At 48.4% G+C, this 14,066-nt stretch overlaps 1 protein-coding gene across 1 annotated transcript in view; it reads left to right on the forward strand.

The window, feature by feature from the left end:
• DAAM2 (dishevelled associated activator of morphogenesis 2) overlaps positions 1–14,066 on the forward strand; it is an 85,054-nt gene that overhangs the window by 50,374 nt on the left and 20,614 nt on the right. The window contains 9 exon segments of the mRNA XM_017870164.1: positions 560–663; positions 1,727–1,793; positions 3,456–3,573; positions 5,445–5,583; positions 8,236–8,294; positions 8,434–8,618; positions 9,217–9,326; positions 9,328–9,511; positions 13,956–14,063. Coding sequence (XP_017725653.1) covers positions 560–663; positions 1,727–1,793; positions 3,456–3,573; positions 5,445–5,583; positions 8,236–8,294; positions 8,434–8,618; positions 9,217–9,326; positions 9,328–9,511; positions 13,956–14,063 — 1,074 coding nt within the window.

Here is a 14,066-nt window from a genome sequence, read left to right on the forward strand (position 1 = left end):
TTTTTTTTTAAACAATTTGTCCTTATGCCCTGGGTTAGGGAAGGCCGGTTGGGGGAATAATCTTCCCCTCAGGTGCTAACATCACTTTTGTTGGTACCAGGTTTTCATGGCTGTCATGTGCTCTGATTAGCTGGTAACCATACCTCATCAGGGAATTGTAACAAGTGTCATCCCTGTAGATTAGTCATGTTATGACCATTTCACAAATGGGGAAACTAAAAGCTTTCCCAAGGTCACAAGACCAGATCCAAGATCTGTCTGATTCCAAAGCTTGTGCTCCATGTCACTCTGCAACACTGCTCTTTGATGCTGAAGGCTAAAACTGGCAAGGGGCTTGAAGGAAGCGGGGCAGGAGACCTAAAAGAAGCTGGGCTTGCTTTAGACTAAGAAATAAGGTCTCCGTTCTTTCTTGGAACTCTGGGACTTGAAGCAGCTCCGGGTGAGTTAGCTGTGGGAGGTGTGTTGGGTCTGTGGCTAGGGTGGTGATGAGAGCTCCACTGGGGATGTTGTGGAAATTGAGATCTGCCAATGAGTCTGGCCCTCCCTTGGTGACCCCCAGGATAATCTGGAGTTCCGCCTACATCTACGGTATGAATTCCTGATGCTGGGGATACAGCCTGTGATTGACAAGCTCCGGCAACATGAAAATGCCATCCTGGACAAGTAAGGTCCAAGCAACCGTCTCCATTGCAAACCTGCGGGGACAGTGCCTCAGATGGGGATGGGTGGGACCTTTGCGAAGGCTGCCCTTCCCTCTGGAGGCCAGCTGCCATACCCAGCACAGATTCAGAATCAGTTCTGTGGGGGGCAGGGGTGCCCTTGCCTGTTCTCTTTGCTGACCGGCTTGTCTCATCTCCGATGTTATAGACAGGTGAACCCAGTAGCCCTCAACCATCGCAGTACTGCCCCCTGGGGGGCATGTGGAAATATGGGAGGGTGTTCTTTGGTTTTCAAACTGGTTGGTGGTGGGCAGTACTGGTATTGGTTGTTGGGGGCCAGGAATGCTAAATGTCCCACAGAACCTTCCTGCTCAACAAAGAAATGTCCCACCCAAAATGCTTGCTATAAAGCCCTTGTTGATCCAAGGGCACAATTATGTTCCCATGTGATACCAGTGAGGCCCCACTGGTTCTGTCCCATTCATTTAGGCTATTTTATTACACTAGGTTTTAAGGGACAGAGGATGGATCCTTTTGAGGTGGAATGAGTGGATGTGTGCATGAGGATAGAAAATGAGGGAGAGATTAGTTTTGAGGGCTGACTTGGAGACCCTATGCAAGTACTGGGGAAAATAGACATAGGGCTGATGTCCTCAACTGAGAGACATTGGGCAATGCCTGCAGGCATTACATTCTTGGTTGTCACACTAGGGGGTCCTGCTGGCATCTAGTAGGTAGAGGTTGGGGATGCTGCTGAACATCCTCACAGATCGGCCTCCCACAACCAAGGATAAGCAAGCCCAAAATGTTAGTAGTGCCGAAGTACAGAAGCCCATTCTAAGGTGAAGGGACCCCGGATTGGCCTCCCTGAAGGAAGGTCATGGGATCTTATAAAGGTCAGACAGTGGGTGTCCTACAAACAGTGGCTTCTTTCCCATTTTGCCTTCACCTTGCTTGAATGAAGCTTTCAGATTTAGCCAGTGGGGGGCTCAAAGGGGCTGTAACCCTCAACCAAGGGTGTGTCCTGGCTGTAACGTCTACTCTCTCTGCCTCCCCATTCTGTCTAGACATTTAGACTTCTTCGAGATGGTGCGGAATGAGGATGACCTGGAGCTAGCCAGGAGGTTTGACATGGTGAGGAGCCGGCAGGGTGGAGCGATTGCAATAGGGCAGTAGAGTTCGTGGTGGCCCCACAGCCACTTTTCTAGACCCTGTGCTGTGACAGGGCTGGTGTGGGCTGGTTCCCTGGTGGGCACCCCCATGGCCAGGTCCTGTGATCAGAGTTCTCCATAGAAACACAACCAATAGGATACATATAGAGATAGATAGATGAGAGGGCATTTATTAGGGGAATTGGCTCACACAACTATGAAGGCTGAGAAATCCCATGACAGGCTGGAGTTATTGCATGGAGAAACAGGGAAGCCAGTAGCATGGCTCAGTCTAAGGCCAGGGGCCTCAGAACCTAAGGGGCCACTGGAGCAAGTTCTGGAGTCCAAAAGCTGGAGAGCCTACTGTTCTGATGTCCAAGGGCAGGAAAAGAAGGGTGTTCTGGCTCCAGAAGAGGGAGACAGAAAATTCACCTTTCATTGGCCTTTTTGTTCCTCCAGACCCTAAGCTGATTGGATGGTGAGCAGCCCACAGGATGGAGCGATGGCAGTATGGTAGTAGGGTTCTAGGTGGCCCCACAGCCATTTCTCCAGGCCCTGTGCTGTAGTGGAGCTGGTGTGGGATGTTCCTTACTCAGTCCTCTGAATAAAATGCCAGTCTCTGGGAAACACCCTCACAGACGCACTCAGAAAGAATGCTTTACCAGCTATCTGGGTATCCCTTGATCCAATCAGATTGACGCCTAAAATGAACCATCACATCCCACTTCCAGAGCCTTGGCAGTATGCTGGCTGTGGAAGCCTCCCCTGGGAAGGCATCAGCCTAGGAGGAGACTGAAACCCCCAAAGGAAAGGGAGCAAGTTATTACATGTGATTAGTCTCAAATACCTTTCCTGGGCTGACTTTCCCCTGCCTTCCAGCAACTTCCTGAGTCCCCTCTCCCCATCCCTAACCAGATCATGCTTAGCAAACTAAATTGTATTTTCATTTTAGCCTCAGCAACCCTGAAAGCACGCAACTCTGCTTTATTGTATTATAAAATCCCTATCCAAATAGAAAGCTACTTTTGGGTGGTGCTTTACAGTCACTGAGTGCATCCCATTATATTTTCACAAAAGCCCTGGATTTATAGATATAGAAACAGAGGTTAGAGGAGATAAGCAGCTTGCCTGTTGTTGTACAACTAAAGCATAGATCTGGGGTTTGAACCCAGGTGGTGGACCTGTGCCACATGCCACCTGCTACTTTGAATCTTCTATGCCCCTGCTCCCTTCCCTGAGTTTGGATCAGTAGTTCTCAAGCAGGGGCGATTTTGCTCTCATCTCCCCTGGGGACATTTGCAACATCTGGAGACATTTTGACTTGTGTGAGGGGGTGCCACTGGCATCTGCTAAGGAGAGGCTGGGGTGCTGACACAACCTACAATGCACAGGGCAGCCCCCAGCCCCCACAACGAGGAATTATCTGACCCAAGATGCCAATAGTGCTGAGACTGAGAAACCCTAGTTTACATAATTGACTATCTCCCTCTTTCTTTTGTCTCTCTCTTTCTAAGCCTGGGCCAGAGGCAGGGGAAGAAAACCTCTCCTATGAGACAGGGCGTAGTGGAGGGAAGCAGGCTCTTCTCTCTCCTGCTGACTTCCTCTGCTGCCTACCCCTCAATCACTGTGCCCTCTTCTCTCCCAGGTCCACATCGACACCAAGAGTGCTTCCCAGATGTTCGAGCTGATCCACAGGAAGCTGAAGTACACGGAGGCCTACCCCTGCCTGCTCTCTGTGCTGCACCACTGCCTGCAGATGCCTTGTAAGTACCCTGTACTTGCTGCTTCCCTCGACTGGCCTGAGCCTTGACTTGGGGCAGGTTGAGACAAGACTTTGGGACCTCCCTGGATTGGGGAGTGTGACCATATCTCCCTGTGCACTTGCTCTTGGGAGGCCAGGCCCCATGACGGAGGCCCCTGCTTTTCCTTCCCTCCTTGGGGCCAGGTCTTCAGCGTTCAGCTCATGATGGGGGAGAGATCAACATGTTGGGGAGTTCCAAAAGTTTTGTGCTTGGGGAGTAGCACAGATGTGGAATGAACATGTTTGTTTTTTTCTTAAGGTTTTATCAACTCCTTTATCTAGTCCTTGTTGGCTTCCCACGTACACTCTTGCCCCTGCTTCTGCCTACAAATTCCAAATGTCAGCATCTACGGGAGCAGATGGCTAAGTTCTTAAGATCCAGGTGTGCACAGTGATTGAATAAATTGTACATAATTGCTAATAGCCACTCCAGAATGCAATTTGAAATGAGCTTTAACTGTACCCCTTGGTACTTAAGCTCTTCACAAAGAGAATATTTTGAAAACACGTGTGGCCCACCATAATGGTTGATGTTGGCGGTGTCAGCAATCATAGTGACAGTGATGGCAACTGTGACTTACTGTGTGCCAACTCTGGGCCAGGCATGACGTGAGGTCCTTTAGCACATCGTCTCTGAATCTTAGAATGACCTAAGGAATACACATTATTATGTCCATTTGCATAGTGAATGAACCTGAGGCTCAGCGAGATATTTACATGTAGAAAGAATTTTGGTTTCTGTGGGGTCAAGGGTTGAGATAAAACATGTTCTGCCTCTGTGAGCTAGTGACCTGGCTTTACATGATTTTGCTGGGTGAAAGGTAGACGGTAAATGATACCACTTTGCGACACATGTGTCAGTAGACTGGTGGACAGGATAGATGCAGTGACCTGAATTAAGAAGCTATCAGTTCTCCAAAGCTCATTGCAGAAGGTCTTCATGGAGGACATATACATCTCTGGGAAACCTGACTTCTTGTGCTCCCAGGGATTCCTCTGTTTCCTGTTCCATGGGCAATGTGAATGGGTTCTTCTACTCTGCCCCAAAATGGGACTTTGCAGACTCAATATTCCACCTTGTAGGCATTGTGGTTTGCTTTGCTGTCAGGATTGAACTTGTTGGATTTTTATGATGGTCAATAGAGATAAAGTGCTAGGGATTAAGGACCAAGGAAAGAGAGTTTTTGGTTATTACATAAAAAGGTCCATGTCCAGCCAGATGACTGTCATTAGAGGGGATGAGAGTGAGACTCTATGAGACCACACACAACACACTATGCCTTTACCTTCGTAGTTCAAAGTCACTTCCACAAGAAATCTTCTCGAATTCCATTAAGCACTTCTCTAACCCATTTTGACTCTCAGTGCACACCTGTAATCAGTTTCTCTTCATCTTTCTCTGTAGAGTAATAGTGTAGATAATACTAAAATCTTTTTTTAAAAAAACTTCCCTGGAGACTTCATTATTTAGCATGTAATATTTTGGAGCAGGTGGTTTTATAGATAATGTAAAAGCAATCTGCATTTCCTGGGCATAGTATGCTTAGGGTCCAAACAAGGAAGAAAGGCAGCCAGAAAGTATTTCAGAGAGTAGAGAAGTATATTGGGGAGGTGGCTGACACATCCGTAGAAGTCTAGTTGCTGATAATCAAGAGATGACTGAATCAGCGAGTTGCCATTATCAGCAATGGCATTGCCTCTTCCTGTAGACTGGGAGCTTACCATGGGTGGAGAAGGGCATGCCTCACCAGCCAGAGCCCAGGCAGTGACTCTAGGGTGGGGCCCTAGGGGACTCCAGGGCTCAGGAAAGATATGATACCTGTCATCCCTCAGACAAACGGAACGGTGGCTACTTCCAGCAGTGGCAGCTCCTGGATCGCATCCTCCAGCAGATTGTCCTCCAGGATGAGCGGGGTGTGGACCCTGACCTGGCTCCCTTGGAGAATTTCAATGTCAAGAACATCGTCAACATGTGAGCAGTGGCCAGTCTTTGCCCTGTCTTCCTCCACCTTCCTCATCTCTCTCTGGTCTCACCAGCGAAACCTCAGCTCCCTTTCACAACCCAGTCATCCCCAAATGAGTCTTGGGGAGTATTGTCCAACAGAACTCTCTAAGCTAATGAAAAAAGTGCCATGTCGTTACTGTTCAATGTGGCTATGGAGTACTTGACACATGGCTAGTATGACCAAGGAACTGAACCTTAAGGGTTGTTTCATTTAAATTAGCCACATGACACGTGGCTGGTGATTATTATCTTGGACAGCCAGCACAGGTGTATTGGGCATGTTCTCGACCCTCGACGATCCACTGCATGGGTTGGATAGATGGGGAATTTAAACACATTAACATAGAACGAGGCTCAGCAAACTATTGTGCATGGGCTGACTCCAATCCTCCAGCTTATTTGTGTATGGCCCATGAACTAATAATAATTTTTACATTTTAAACAACAAACACAAGTATAAGTGACAGAGACTGTGCATGGTGTGTAAAACCTAAAATATTTACTCTGGCTCTTTGTAGAAAGTTTACTGACCACTGACGTAGAACCTGACCATTCAATCATGAGGTTGCTGGATAAGGTTGTCAGAGCCTAAGGCCTTCTGGTTTACCATAGTTTATTGACCTTGGATAGAGAAACACAGAGAAACAAATTTAAATTTATATCAGTTAATAAGAAGGCCTTACATTAATGTACTAATTTTTAATTTTAAGCTTTTACTTAACTTTCAGTATGAGTTTGAGCCACTTGCCCTTAAAGGAGATAAATTGGCTCTCAATTCATTATGTTGCATTCCAAAGCCAAGCAGACAATTATTTTCCAGCTATTCTTGCTACTGTTTTCATTTGCATAGTCAGATGTTGATGTAGTTAAAAATCCTAATTGGTATGTTGGACAAGTGCAACTGGGAAAGTGATCAAAAGGTAACTTTAGTTTTATTTCCTACTAATTCATTACATTATTTAGTAGGCAATCTTTTCCACTGCTAGAGGATTAAAAACTCCTCAGGTCCAATGAAGTTTTTACCCCTTCTTGGGTAACAGAAGTCCTAAGATCACTTTCAAGTGCAACACAGTCTGAAATCTACAACTAGGAGGACAAAAATCATGACATTCTAGACATGATTTAGCCTTAAATCTTTCTCCTCCACCAGCTAGGGCCAGGAAACTGGAATGGGTGTGTATGTATGCATGCGTATGTGTGCACATATGTCTGTGTGTGATATTTGCCTTTTCTCTGTTCTGTTTACCCTGTAACCCCTTCTGTCTCCCACCCCTCCTTTCTATTAACCCATCTGACCCTCTGAAGGGGCAGCCTGGGGATAGGAAGGAAAAAGGGAAAAGGTCTTACTTGATAAGGTAATTTAGTAAACAGGCTGCCTGCTCTCTCACCTTGGCATATGGTTAAAGACATCAGTGTGTTCCTGGAATCTTCAGGAGTTCCTTGCTGGGTGCCTCTCACTATAAAACCTAGCTCGCTGGCCATGCCAGATTTTTGTTCCAGCTGGCTGGCTGCTTCCAGCCCTTCCGTCAGCCCCTGGTTCCCTGGCAGTCCAGTGCCTGTAGACTTATGGTGTAGATGTTCTCACTTTTCGCTCAGGTGGAAACAGCTCCCCTTGCATGGGACTGTAATAACTGCACCCCATTTCCTCCATGAGGCTTAAATGTGACCCATGGGCAACATGCAATCTCTTGTGCCAACAAACTCTAGGAGTGCTGGCAGGGCCCCGCACAGCAATGTTCTCTTTCTTTTGCTCCCAGGGCTTTGCTTGGCTCCAAGCAGGGCCCCAGTCTACCCTGCCTCCCTCCCAACTTCAGGGAACATGAATCAAAACTCTAGGAGAGGGCCCAAAGGAACCGCTTCCCTGGATGGTGATGAAGGAGGTAGCATCTTGGGGATAATAGCAGTGGCCCTCTTCAAAGAAATGTCTTCACCAAATATCTCCCTCTCCATATTCTGTTCTCTGTGTCCTGGGTCTAAAAGTCATGGGTCTAACTCTTCCACATTCTCAGATTTGTAAAGGAAATGATTCTTGGGATCTCGCTTTGGGATTTCACCTCTGTTAGGCCTTGGTGTCAAGGTAAAAGCTAAATTTGAACAGTTTCAAGAGCTTGGCATGAACAAGGCTGTCGTCTATGTCACCCTGAACACACTCAGTCTGTATTGCTGGTGTGGGTGATGTCTCTTGCTCTTACACATTGGTCTTTGGAAACCTGGACCATGGTAGGGCCAATATTTTGATCTCTTTTAAAGGTAAACCTATTTTTACAAGAAGGTGCAAGTCATGATACAACTCTTGGGAGCCTGAGGTTCAGTCCTACTTCTACCATTAATTAATCTACCCCTGTTCTCTGAGCCTCAGTAGCTCCAGCTGTATCACAAAGGGGCCAGGTTATAAGGTATCTAAAGGTCTTTTCTCTCACGGTCTCCACAGACACATAATGTGAACGGGGCAGGGGACCTGGAGAGACACCCGGGAAGTCTAAATCCTAGCCTCCTTGATGTGGCTGGACAGATTGGAGACCAGGGTCCCCACCTGAAGGGTAGAGAGATGATGTCTCCTGGGAAGCTGTGAGTCAATGATCAATAATCACATTCCCCCTTCCCTCTATGCCCTGCCAGGCTCATCAACGAGAACGAAGTGAAACAGTGGCGAGACCAGGCAGAGAAGTTCCGGAAAGGTGAGGGGTTCTGCCTAAGCCTGCTGTCCACTCCACATGCCCTTCCCCTGCCCAGCCCATAACTCCATGTCCTTCCAGGGAAGGGGCCACATTACTCACATTCTCTCCTGTTTCCTCTCCTGTTCCACCCCCATTCCAGAACATATGGAGCTTGTGAGCCGTCTGGAGAGGAAGGAGCGGGAATGCGAGACAAAGACGTTGGAGAAGGAAGAGATGATGCGGACGTTGAACAAAATGAAGGACAAGCTGGCCCGGGAGTCCCAGGAGCTGCGCCAGGCTCGGGGACAAGTGGCAGAGCTGGTAGCCCAGCTCAGCGAACTCTCAGTACGCAAACATCTCCCCCTTTACATAGTTGAGCCAAGACCCTGGGCTTCAGGACAGGGTGGCCAGAGCAGGTGTGGGAAAGGCCAAGGACCCCAGCATGAGGGAGAAGAGAGATGGAGACCTTGGGCCAGGATAGAAGAGACCCTCGAGGCTGGACAGGTGGCACCTGTGTGTTAGTTAGAAAAATAATGTCCCTTCCTCTGGGTGACACTGTCCCAGGAAGCACACCTTGGACAACAGAGTGCAGCTGGAATTGGATCCACTTCCCTCTCTCAGCTGGAGACCTTGTGCAGTCAGTAACCTACACAACTGCATGGATCTATCCTGTTGTTGCATTGTGATGGCTATGACTCTGATTGTCCACTGCCTGTGTGTGTGACTTTTGTGTCTATATGTGGGGATGGTGGTGTGTGTTTGTATGTGTTAGATGTTTGGATGCAGAGAGAGAAAATGGGGCCAAATGTGTATAGAAGGTAAGGGTAGGATTTGGGGTCTAGTATAGAAGGAGACTAGGAGTAAGGAGAGGAATCAAGGTGGGAGACCTAAATGGCATCGGTGCTAATGGCTTTGTCCTTGCAATTTTTCTGTTTCCTCACAGACAGGCCCTGTATCTTCCCCACCACCCCCTGGGGGCCCACTCACCTTGTCTTCCTCAATGACAACCAGTGACCTGCCTCCACCCCTCCTCCTGTGCCCTTCGCCTGTTGTCCCCTCCACCACCACCACCCCTTCCTCCCGGGGACCCCGACTCCCCAGGTGCCCCACCTTGCCTCGGCATGGGCCTGCCCCTCCCTCAGGACCCCTACCCCAGCAGTGACGTCCCACTCAGGAAAAAGCGTGTCCCCCAGCCCTCCCACCCGCTGAAGTCCTTCAACTGGGTGAAGCTGAATGAGGTGAGCATCTGGGAAGGGGCTGGCGGGCCCATTCTTCTACAGTAGGGCAGTCAGCCTCAGGGACCGCCTGCCCCTTGTTTGCAGATCTCCACTCCAGGTCTTTTCTTTGGTGGTGGGTAAGGGCAGTCATGTGCATGTACAAAGTGGGTTTGCTGTGCCAGGCAGCTCATGGTCCATGGGGAGAACACCTACCCTGGGAGAGACGCTTGGCATGGGGCAATGCTCACATTGACAAAGTCGTCTACAAATGGAATTTGTGTTTGCCCAGGGTTAATGGAGTCACAGGCAAAACAAACACTGAGTTGAATTCAAGGACAGGATCCATTTGAAGGAAAGGATGGAAAAATAAGCAAAGAGCTTGGGCCAGCATCTAGGTTTTGGTAAAGATCAGGGCAACGTATACAAAGGACTAAAGAGTTTGATGGCAAGACGTATCCATTTTGACATCTTCCTGGGGGAACCTGCAGACACTGGCCTCATGTCTGGACTAGCAGTGAGAAACCCTAATGAGTATTATCCACTAATAATCACCAATCCCAGAACCACAGGTGGGGGTCGATTCCTCTGTGGGACTCTCATGAGCATAGAGTAGAGATGCCCTTGGTTGCATTAGACCTCTAGCAATCGAAGGCCAGTTCCAGCCTGGACCAAGCCCTGCCTCTGGTTCTGCACAATGGCAGTCCTATTAGGAGGACTAGGAGCTTTGTCCTTGAGGTAAACACCTGCATGGTAACTGGTTTCAGTTATGCTGGCTTACTGGGATTTGAAGCTGGGATGAATGGATTCCACACTGACCTTTATCCTGCGGGCCTGTTGGACTAGCTCTTGGTGAACTCATAACTATACCATTGTGTTTGAGCTTCAGTGAGCTCAAATGCAGAGTCAAGAGATGCAAGATTGCTAAGTAGGTGGTCAGCTATCTATTAGGGCTCTTCTCCTAATGGCAGACCAGGTAGATGAATAGTAAGAAAATGCCATTGTCCTCTCAGAGCTTAGGATCTGCCAAATTAGGAAACGTGTTCAAAGAAACACCTAGAGAGCCTGGGATGAGTTAAGGGTGAGGCTCTAACCAAACCAGGTGTGGCTTTAGTGGTACAACCTCTGTAAATCACTCAACTTGTATCTCAGTTTGCTCATGTGTGAGATGATCTCGAAAATTCCCTCTGCCTCTGGCTTTATAATCTCGGTGGAAAGATGAAGTGTGAACACAGCCCATTTGTAGTTTCCTGGGCCTCTGATAACATCTCTAATCTGAGTTACTTAAGCTTTAGAGCCACCTGTTAGCAGCACTCAAAGCAAGATTGTTCAGGTTGGTGACAGGTGCACTGCACAGTTGTACCCTGTGGGTGCTCTGTGGCCATGAGGTAAGCCAGAAAGACAAACTGCACATGAGTAGGACAAATGCACTGCAGAACCAAAGGCTGCAGGCTGTGCAGAAAGGTTCATTGTTCACCATCAGAAAATAACATTTTGTACTGTGGTAAAAAAAAAAGAGAAATAACATTTTTGTCTCCTATTGTCACAATTTATAATATAAGATTTTAAAGATGTAATAAAAAGTTATCATGCACATCAATGATGAAGGAAGGACAGCCAAAGCAAGTAATATTTTGCAACATTTTATCATATGAAGCTGTGTGCTCAGGAGTTTCTCTGGGTCCAGTAATAGTAAAGTCTACACAGATTCCCCAGGGGCCCAGAGCAGGCCCGAGTTTCATTTCTATACTGGAAAGTGTGGGTTTGTTGGAATAGACAGTGGGGGACATTTGGAGAAGTAGGGAAAGGTGAAAGGCTTTTAAATAACATTTGAGAACTTATCACCCCAATCCCAAGCTTTTAATTGTGTGACAGGGGCAGGTTATGGAATCATTTGAGCTTCAGGTTCCTGATCTGTAAATGGGGCAATAATAATGTCCATCTCAAGAGACTGCAGCCATGCAGTGGCTCACACCTGTAATTCCAGCATTTGGGGAGGCCAAGGTGGGCAGATCACAAGGTCAGGAGTTTGAGACCAGCCTGGCCAACATGGTGAAACCCCGTCTCTACTAAAAATACAAAAATTAGCCAGGTGCATGCCTGTAATCCCAGCTACTCTGGAGGCTGAGGCAGGATAATTAAACCTCGGGGGCGGAGGTTGTAGTGAACCAAGATTGTGCTGCTACATGCTGTACTCCAGCCTGGGCAACTCCGGCTTGAAAAAAAAAAAACAGATTGCTGTGAGGAGTAATTGACTTCCTACATACAAAGTACTTGGAACAGTGACTGGCATATAGAAAGTCTTCATATAAAAGGTTATTATTAGTGGCCCTACCGTGTATGTTGGAAGTATGTTATCTCACTTAATTCTCACATCAACTTGGTGAGGTAAAAAAAATCATGGAGACTCAGTTTCCTTTTATGTGACATGGGAGAAAAATCTCATCCCTCCATCTTCCCACAGTCCCACAAAATGGTAGGGCTGGGAGCGTCAGCAGGCTAGGCCTGCCTGACCCCAAAGGCAGTGCACCACGGGGGAAACATAACGAAACATGCTTTTGAGAAGGCTTTCCCTGGCATGTGAAGGATATCTCCAGCGGGCAGAAGTCCCAGGAGTCTAGACTAGAGATGATGGGCTGTTGGCCAGAGTGGTGAGAAAATCAAATTCGAGAATTATGCAAGGTGGGCACATCAGGGCAACGTGGTGAGTGTCAACATGTAGGGAATGTTAGGAACAGACTACCACTTTCTGGTTCCGGACCTCAGTTATACCTCCTCGAAGAGCCTCCAGTCCTTCTGGCAGATGCTAGAAGCTGGGGGTGGGCTGGGCAGTGTTTGGGAAGAAGTGAGAGAGAGGGAGAGAGAGCCTGAGCTTAGTCGGCTGTCTCATGGGAAATTCTTCCCAGTATGGAACAGCCAGCTCTCTCTCTCCAGCCCGTTTCTTCTTACCCCAGCCTCACCAATAGAGAAGGATGGGAAGCTTTACCTTTGCAGGCTTCTCTCTCCCCTAGCTCCACTCTGATCCTAGCTGCAGAGGGAGGCCTCCCTGCAGATTAGACTCCGGCTGCACGCTGCTTCAGCCAGCTCCGTCTCTGCCTTCCCTGATTCCATTCCCTTCTCATCTTCTCTTTGCCTCCCACACACCCCTTTCCAGAAGCCTGACTCCTCTGCTAGTCCCTTCCCCTACCCGACGCGTGCGTCTGTGAGCACACACACGCTCACACACACACACAAACACACACACTCATACAAGCGGTTGTTTCTGCCATGAAAAGAATGCATCTGTGTTGGGGTTGGCCGGCTGCCTGTATCCCTTGCTGCTCCAAGCTTCCCAGCCGCATTCCACGAGAGGGTCCCTGGCCTTCAGAAGGCCACAGGAATGTCCCCACCCCCCGACTCTGGCCTAGCCTCCCCTTTCCAGAGTTTAAGAAAATAACAGTGAGTGAAAGGTATGTTTCTCTCTCCAAGTCTTTCTGAGGGGGAGTTGTAGGGAGAAAGAGGAAGAGGAGGCATTAAACAAGGTTCCCCGGCTGTGCTCTAGGTAGAGGAAGGCAGAGAGATTCTATGCTGAAGGACAGCAAAGCTCTAGATGAGGTGGGGATTCCTGGGAGGGGAGGGTTGGAACGCCCTGTCAGGAGCTTGGCTCGCTGTGCTGTGGGCCATCAGCAGGGTGCTATGAGACTTCCAGGGTTTTTTCTTTTTTTTCCTTTTGGCTTGGCTTGGCTAACAGCTTCTTTCCAGACCCTAGTGCAAAGGTCCTACACAGAGATGGGGTAAGGCCTAAATGGAGAGGTCTTGGAATGTAAAACCCTGTTGTAAAGGATAGTAACACCCTCCCTGGGTCTGACCAAAGGGAAATTGTGGCAGAGTCTTGCTGGTCTCAGCAGTGTCACTACAGGTGCCAGGTCCCAAACTTTGGTATTTGTCCACTTTCTGAGAATCTGGGAAAGTGGAAAGAAGACCCTTGGGAAAGAAAGCAACCATCTGATTCACATAAATACAGTCAGTGCTGCAGCTTTGAGGATCACAAATATGTATGGCTTTAATCTTCCAATGATGGCAGCCAAGGACAGGAGTGACTCCCAGGCACCCTGCCCTTTAGGGGGAGTGGGCCTGTGTGAAGTACTCTGAGAGTGCAGCTTCTGACTTTGCTTTTGGAAAAAGTGAAGTGCACCCCCTTTCCTACTGCCTACCCATCCCCCCAGCACCCCCCGAGATTTCTAGAACATGCTTACATGTGGCTCCATGCACAAGGGAAGAGAAGGGGATTGTCTCTGGCCTCTATGCTGGAGCAGAGTATTCAAGAGGGTTGGAGGTTGAGGGGAGCAACCAACTCCCTTCTGAAGGTCTGAAATCCTGGTCGTTGTAGTATGTGCAGTTGGGAGATAAGTGGGGTTAGGGAGGCATGGGGCATCTCCATGACGGAGTTGGGCCAACCATGGGGTCTTCTCCCTACCCTGACTCTTAGGAGCGTGTCCCTGGCACCGTATGGAATGAGATTGATGACATGCAGGTATTTCGGATTCTGGACCTAGAGGATTTTGAAAAGATGTTTTCAGCTTATCAGAGGCACCAGGTA

Source organism: Rhinopithecus bieti, unplaced genomic scaffold (genome assembly GCF_001698545.2).
Source record: "Rhinopithecus bieti isolate Rb0 unplaced genomic scaffold, ASM169854v2 scaffold_4553, whole genome shotgun sequence".
Taxonomy (NCBI): Eukaryota; Metazoa; Chordata; class Mammalia; order Primates; family Cercopithecidae; genus Rhinopithecus; species Rhinopithecus bieti.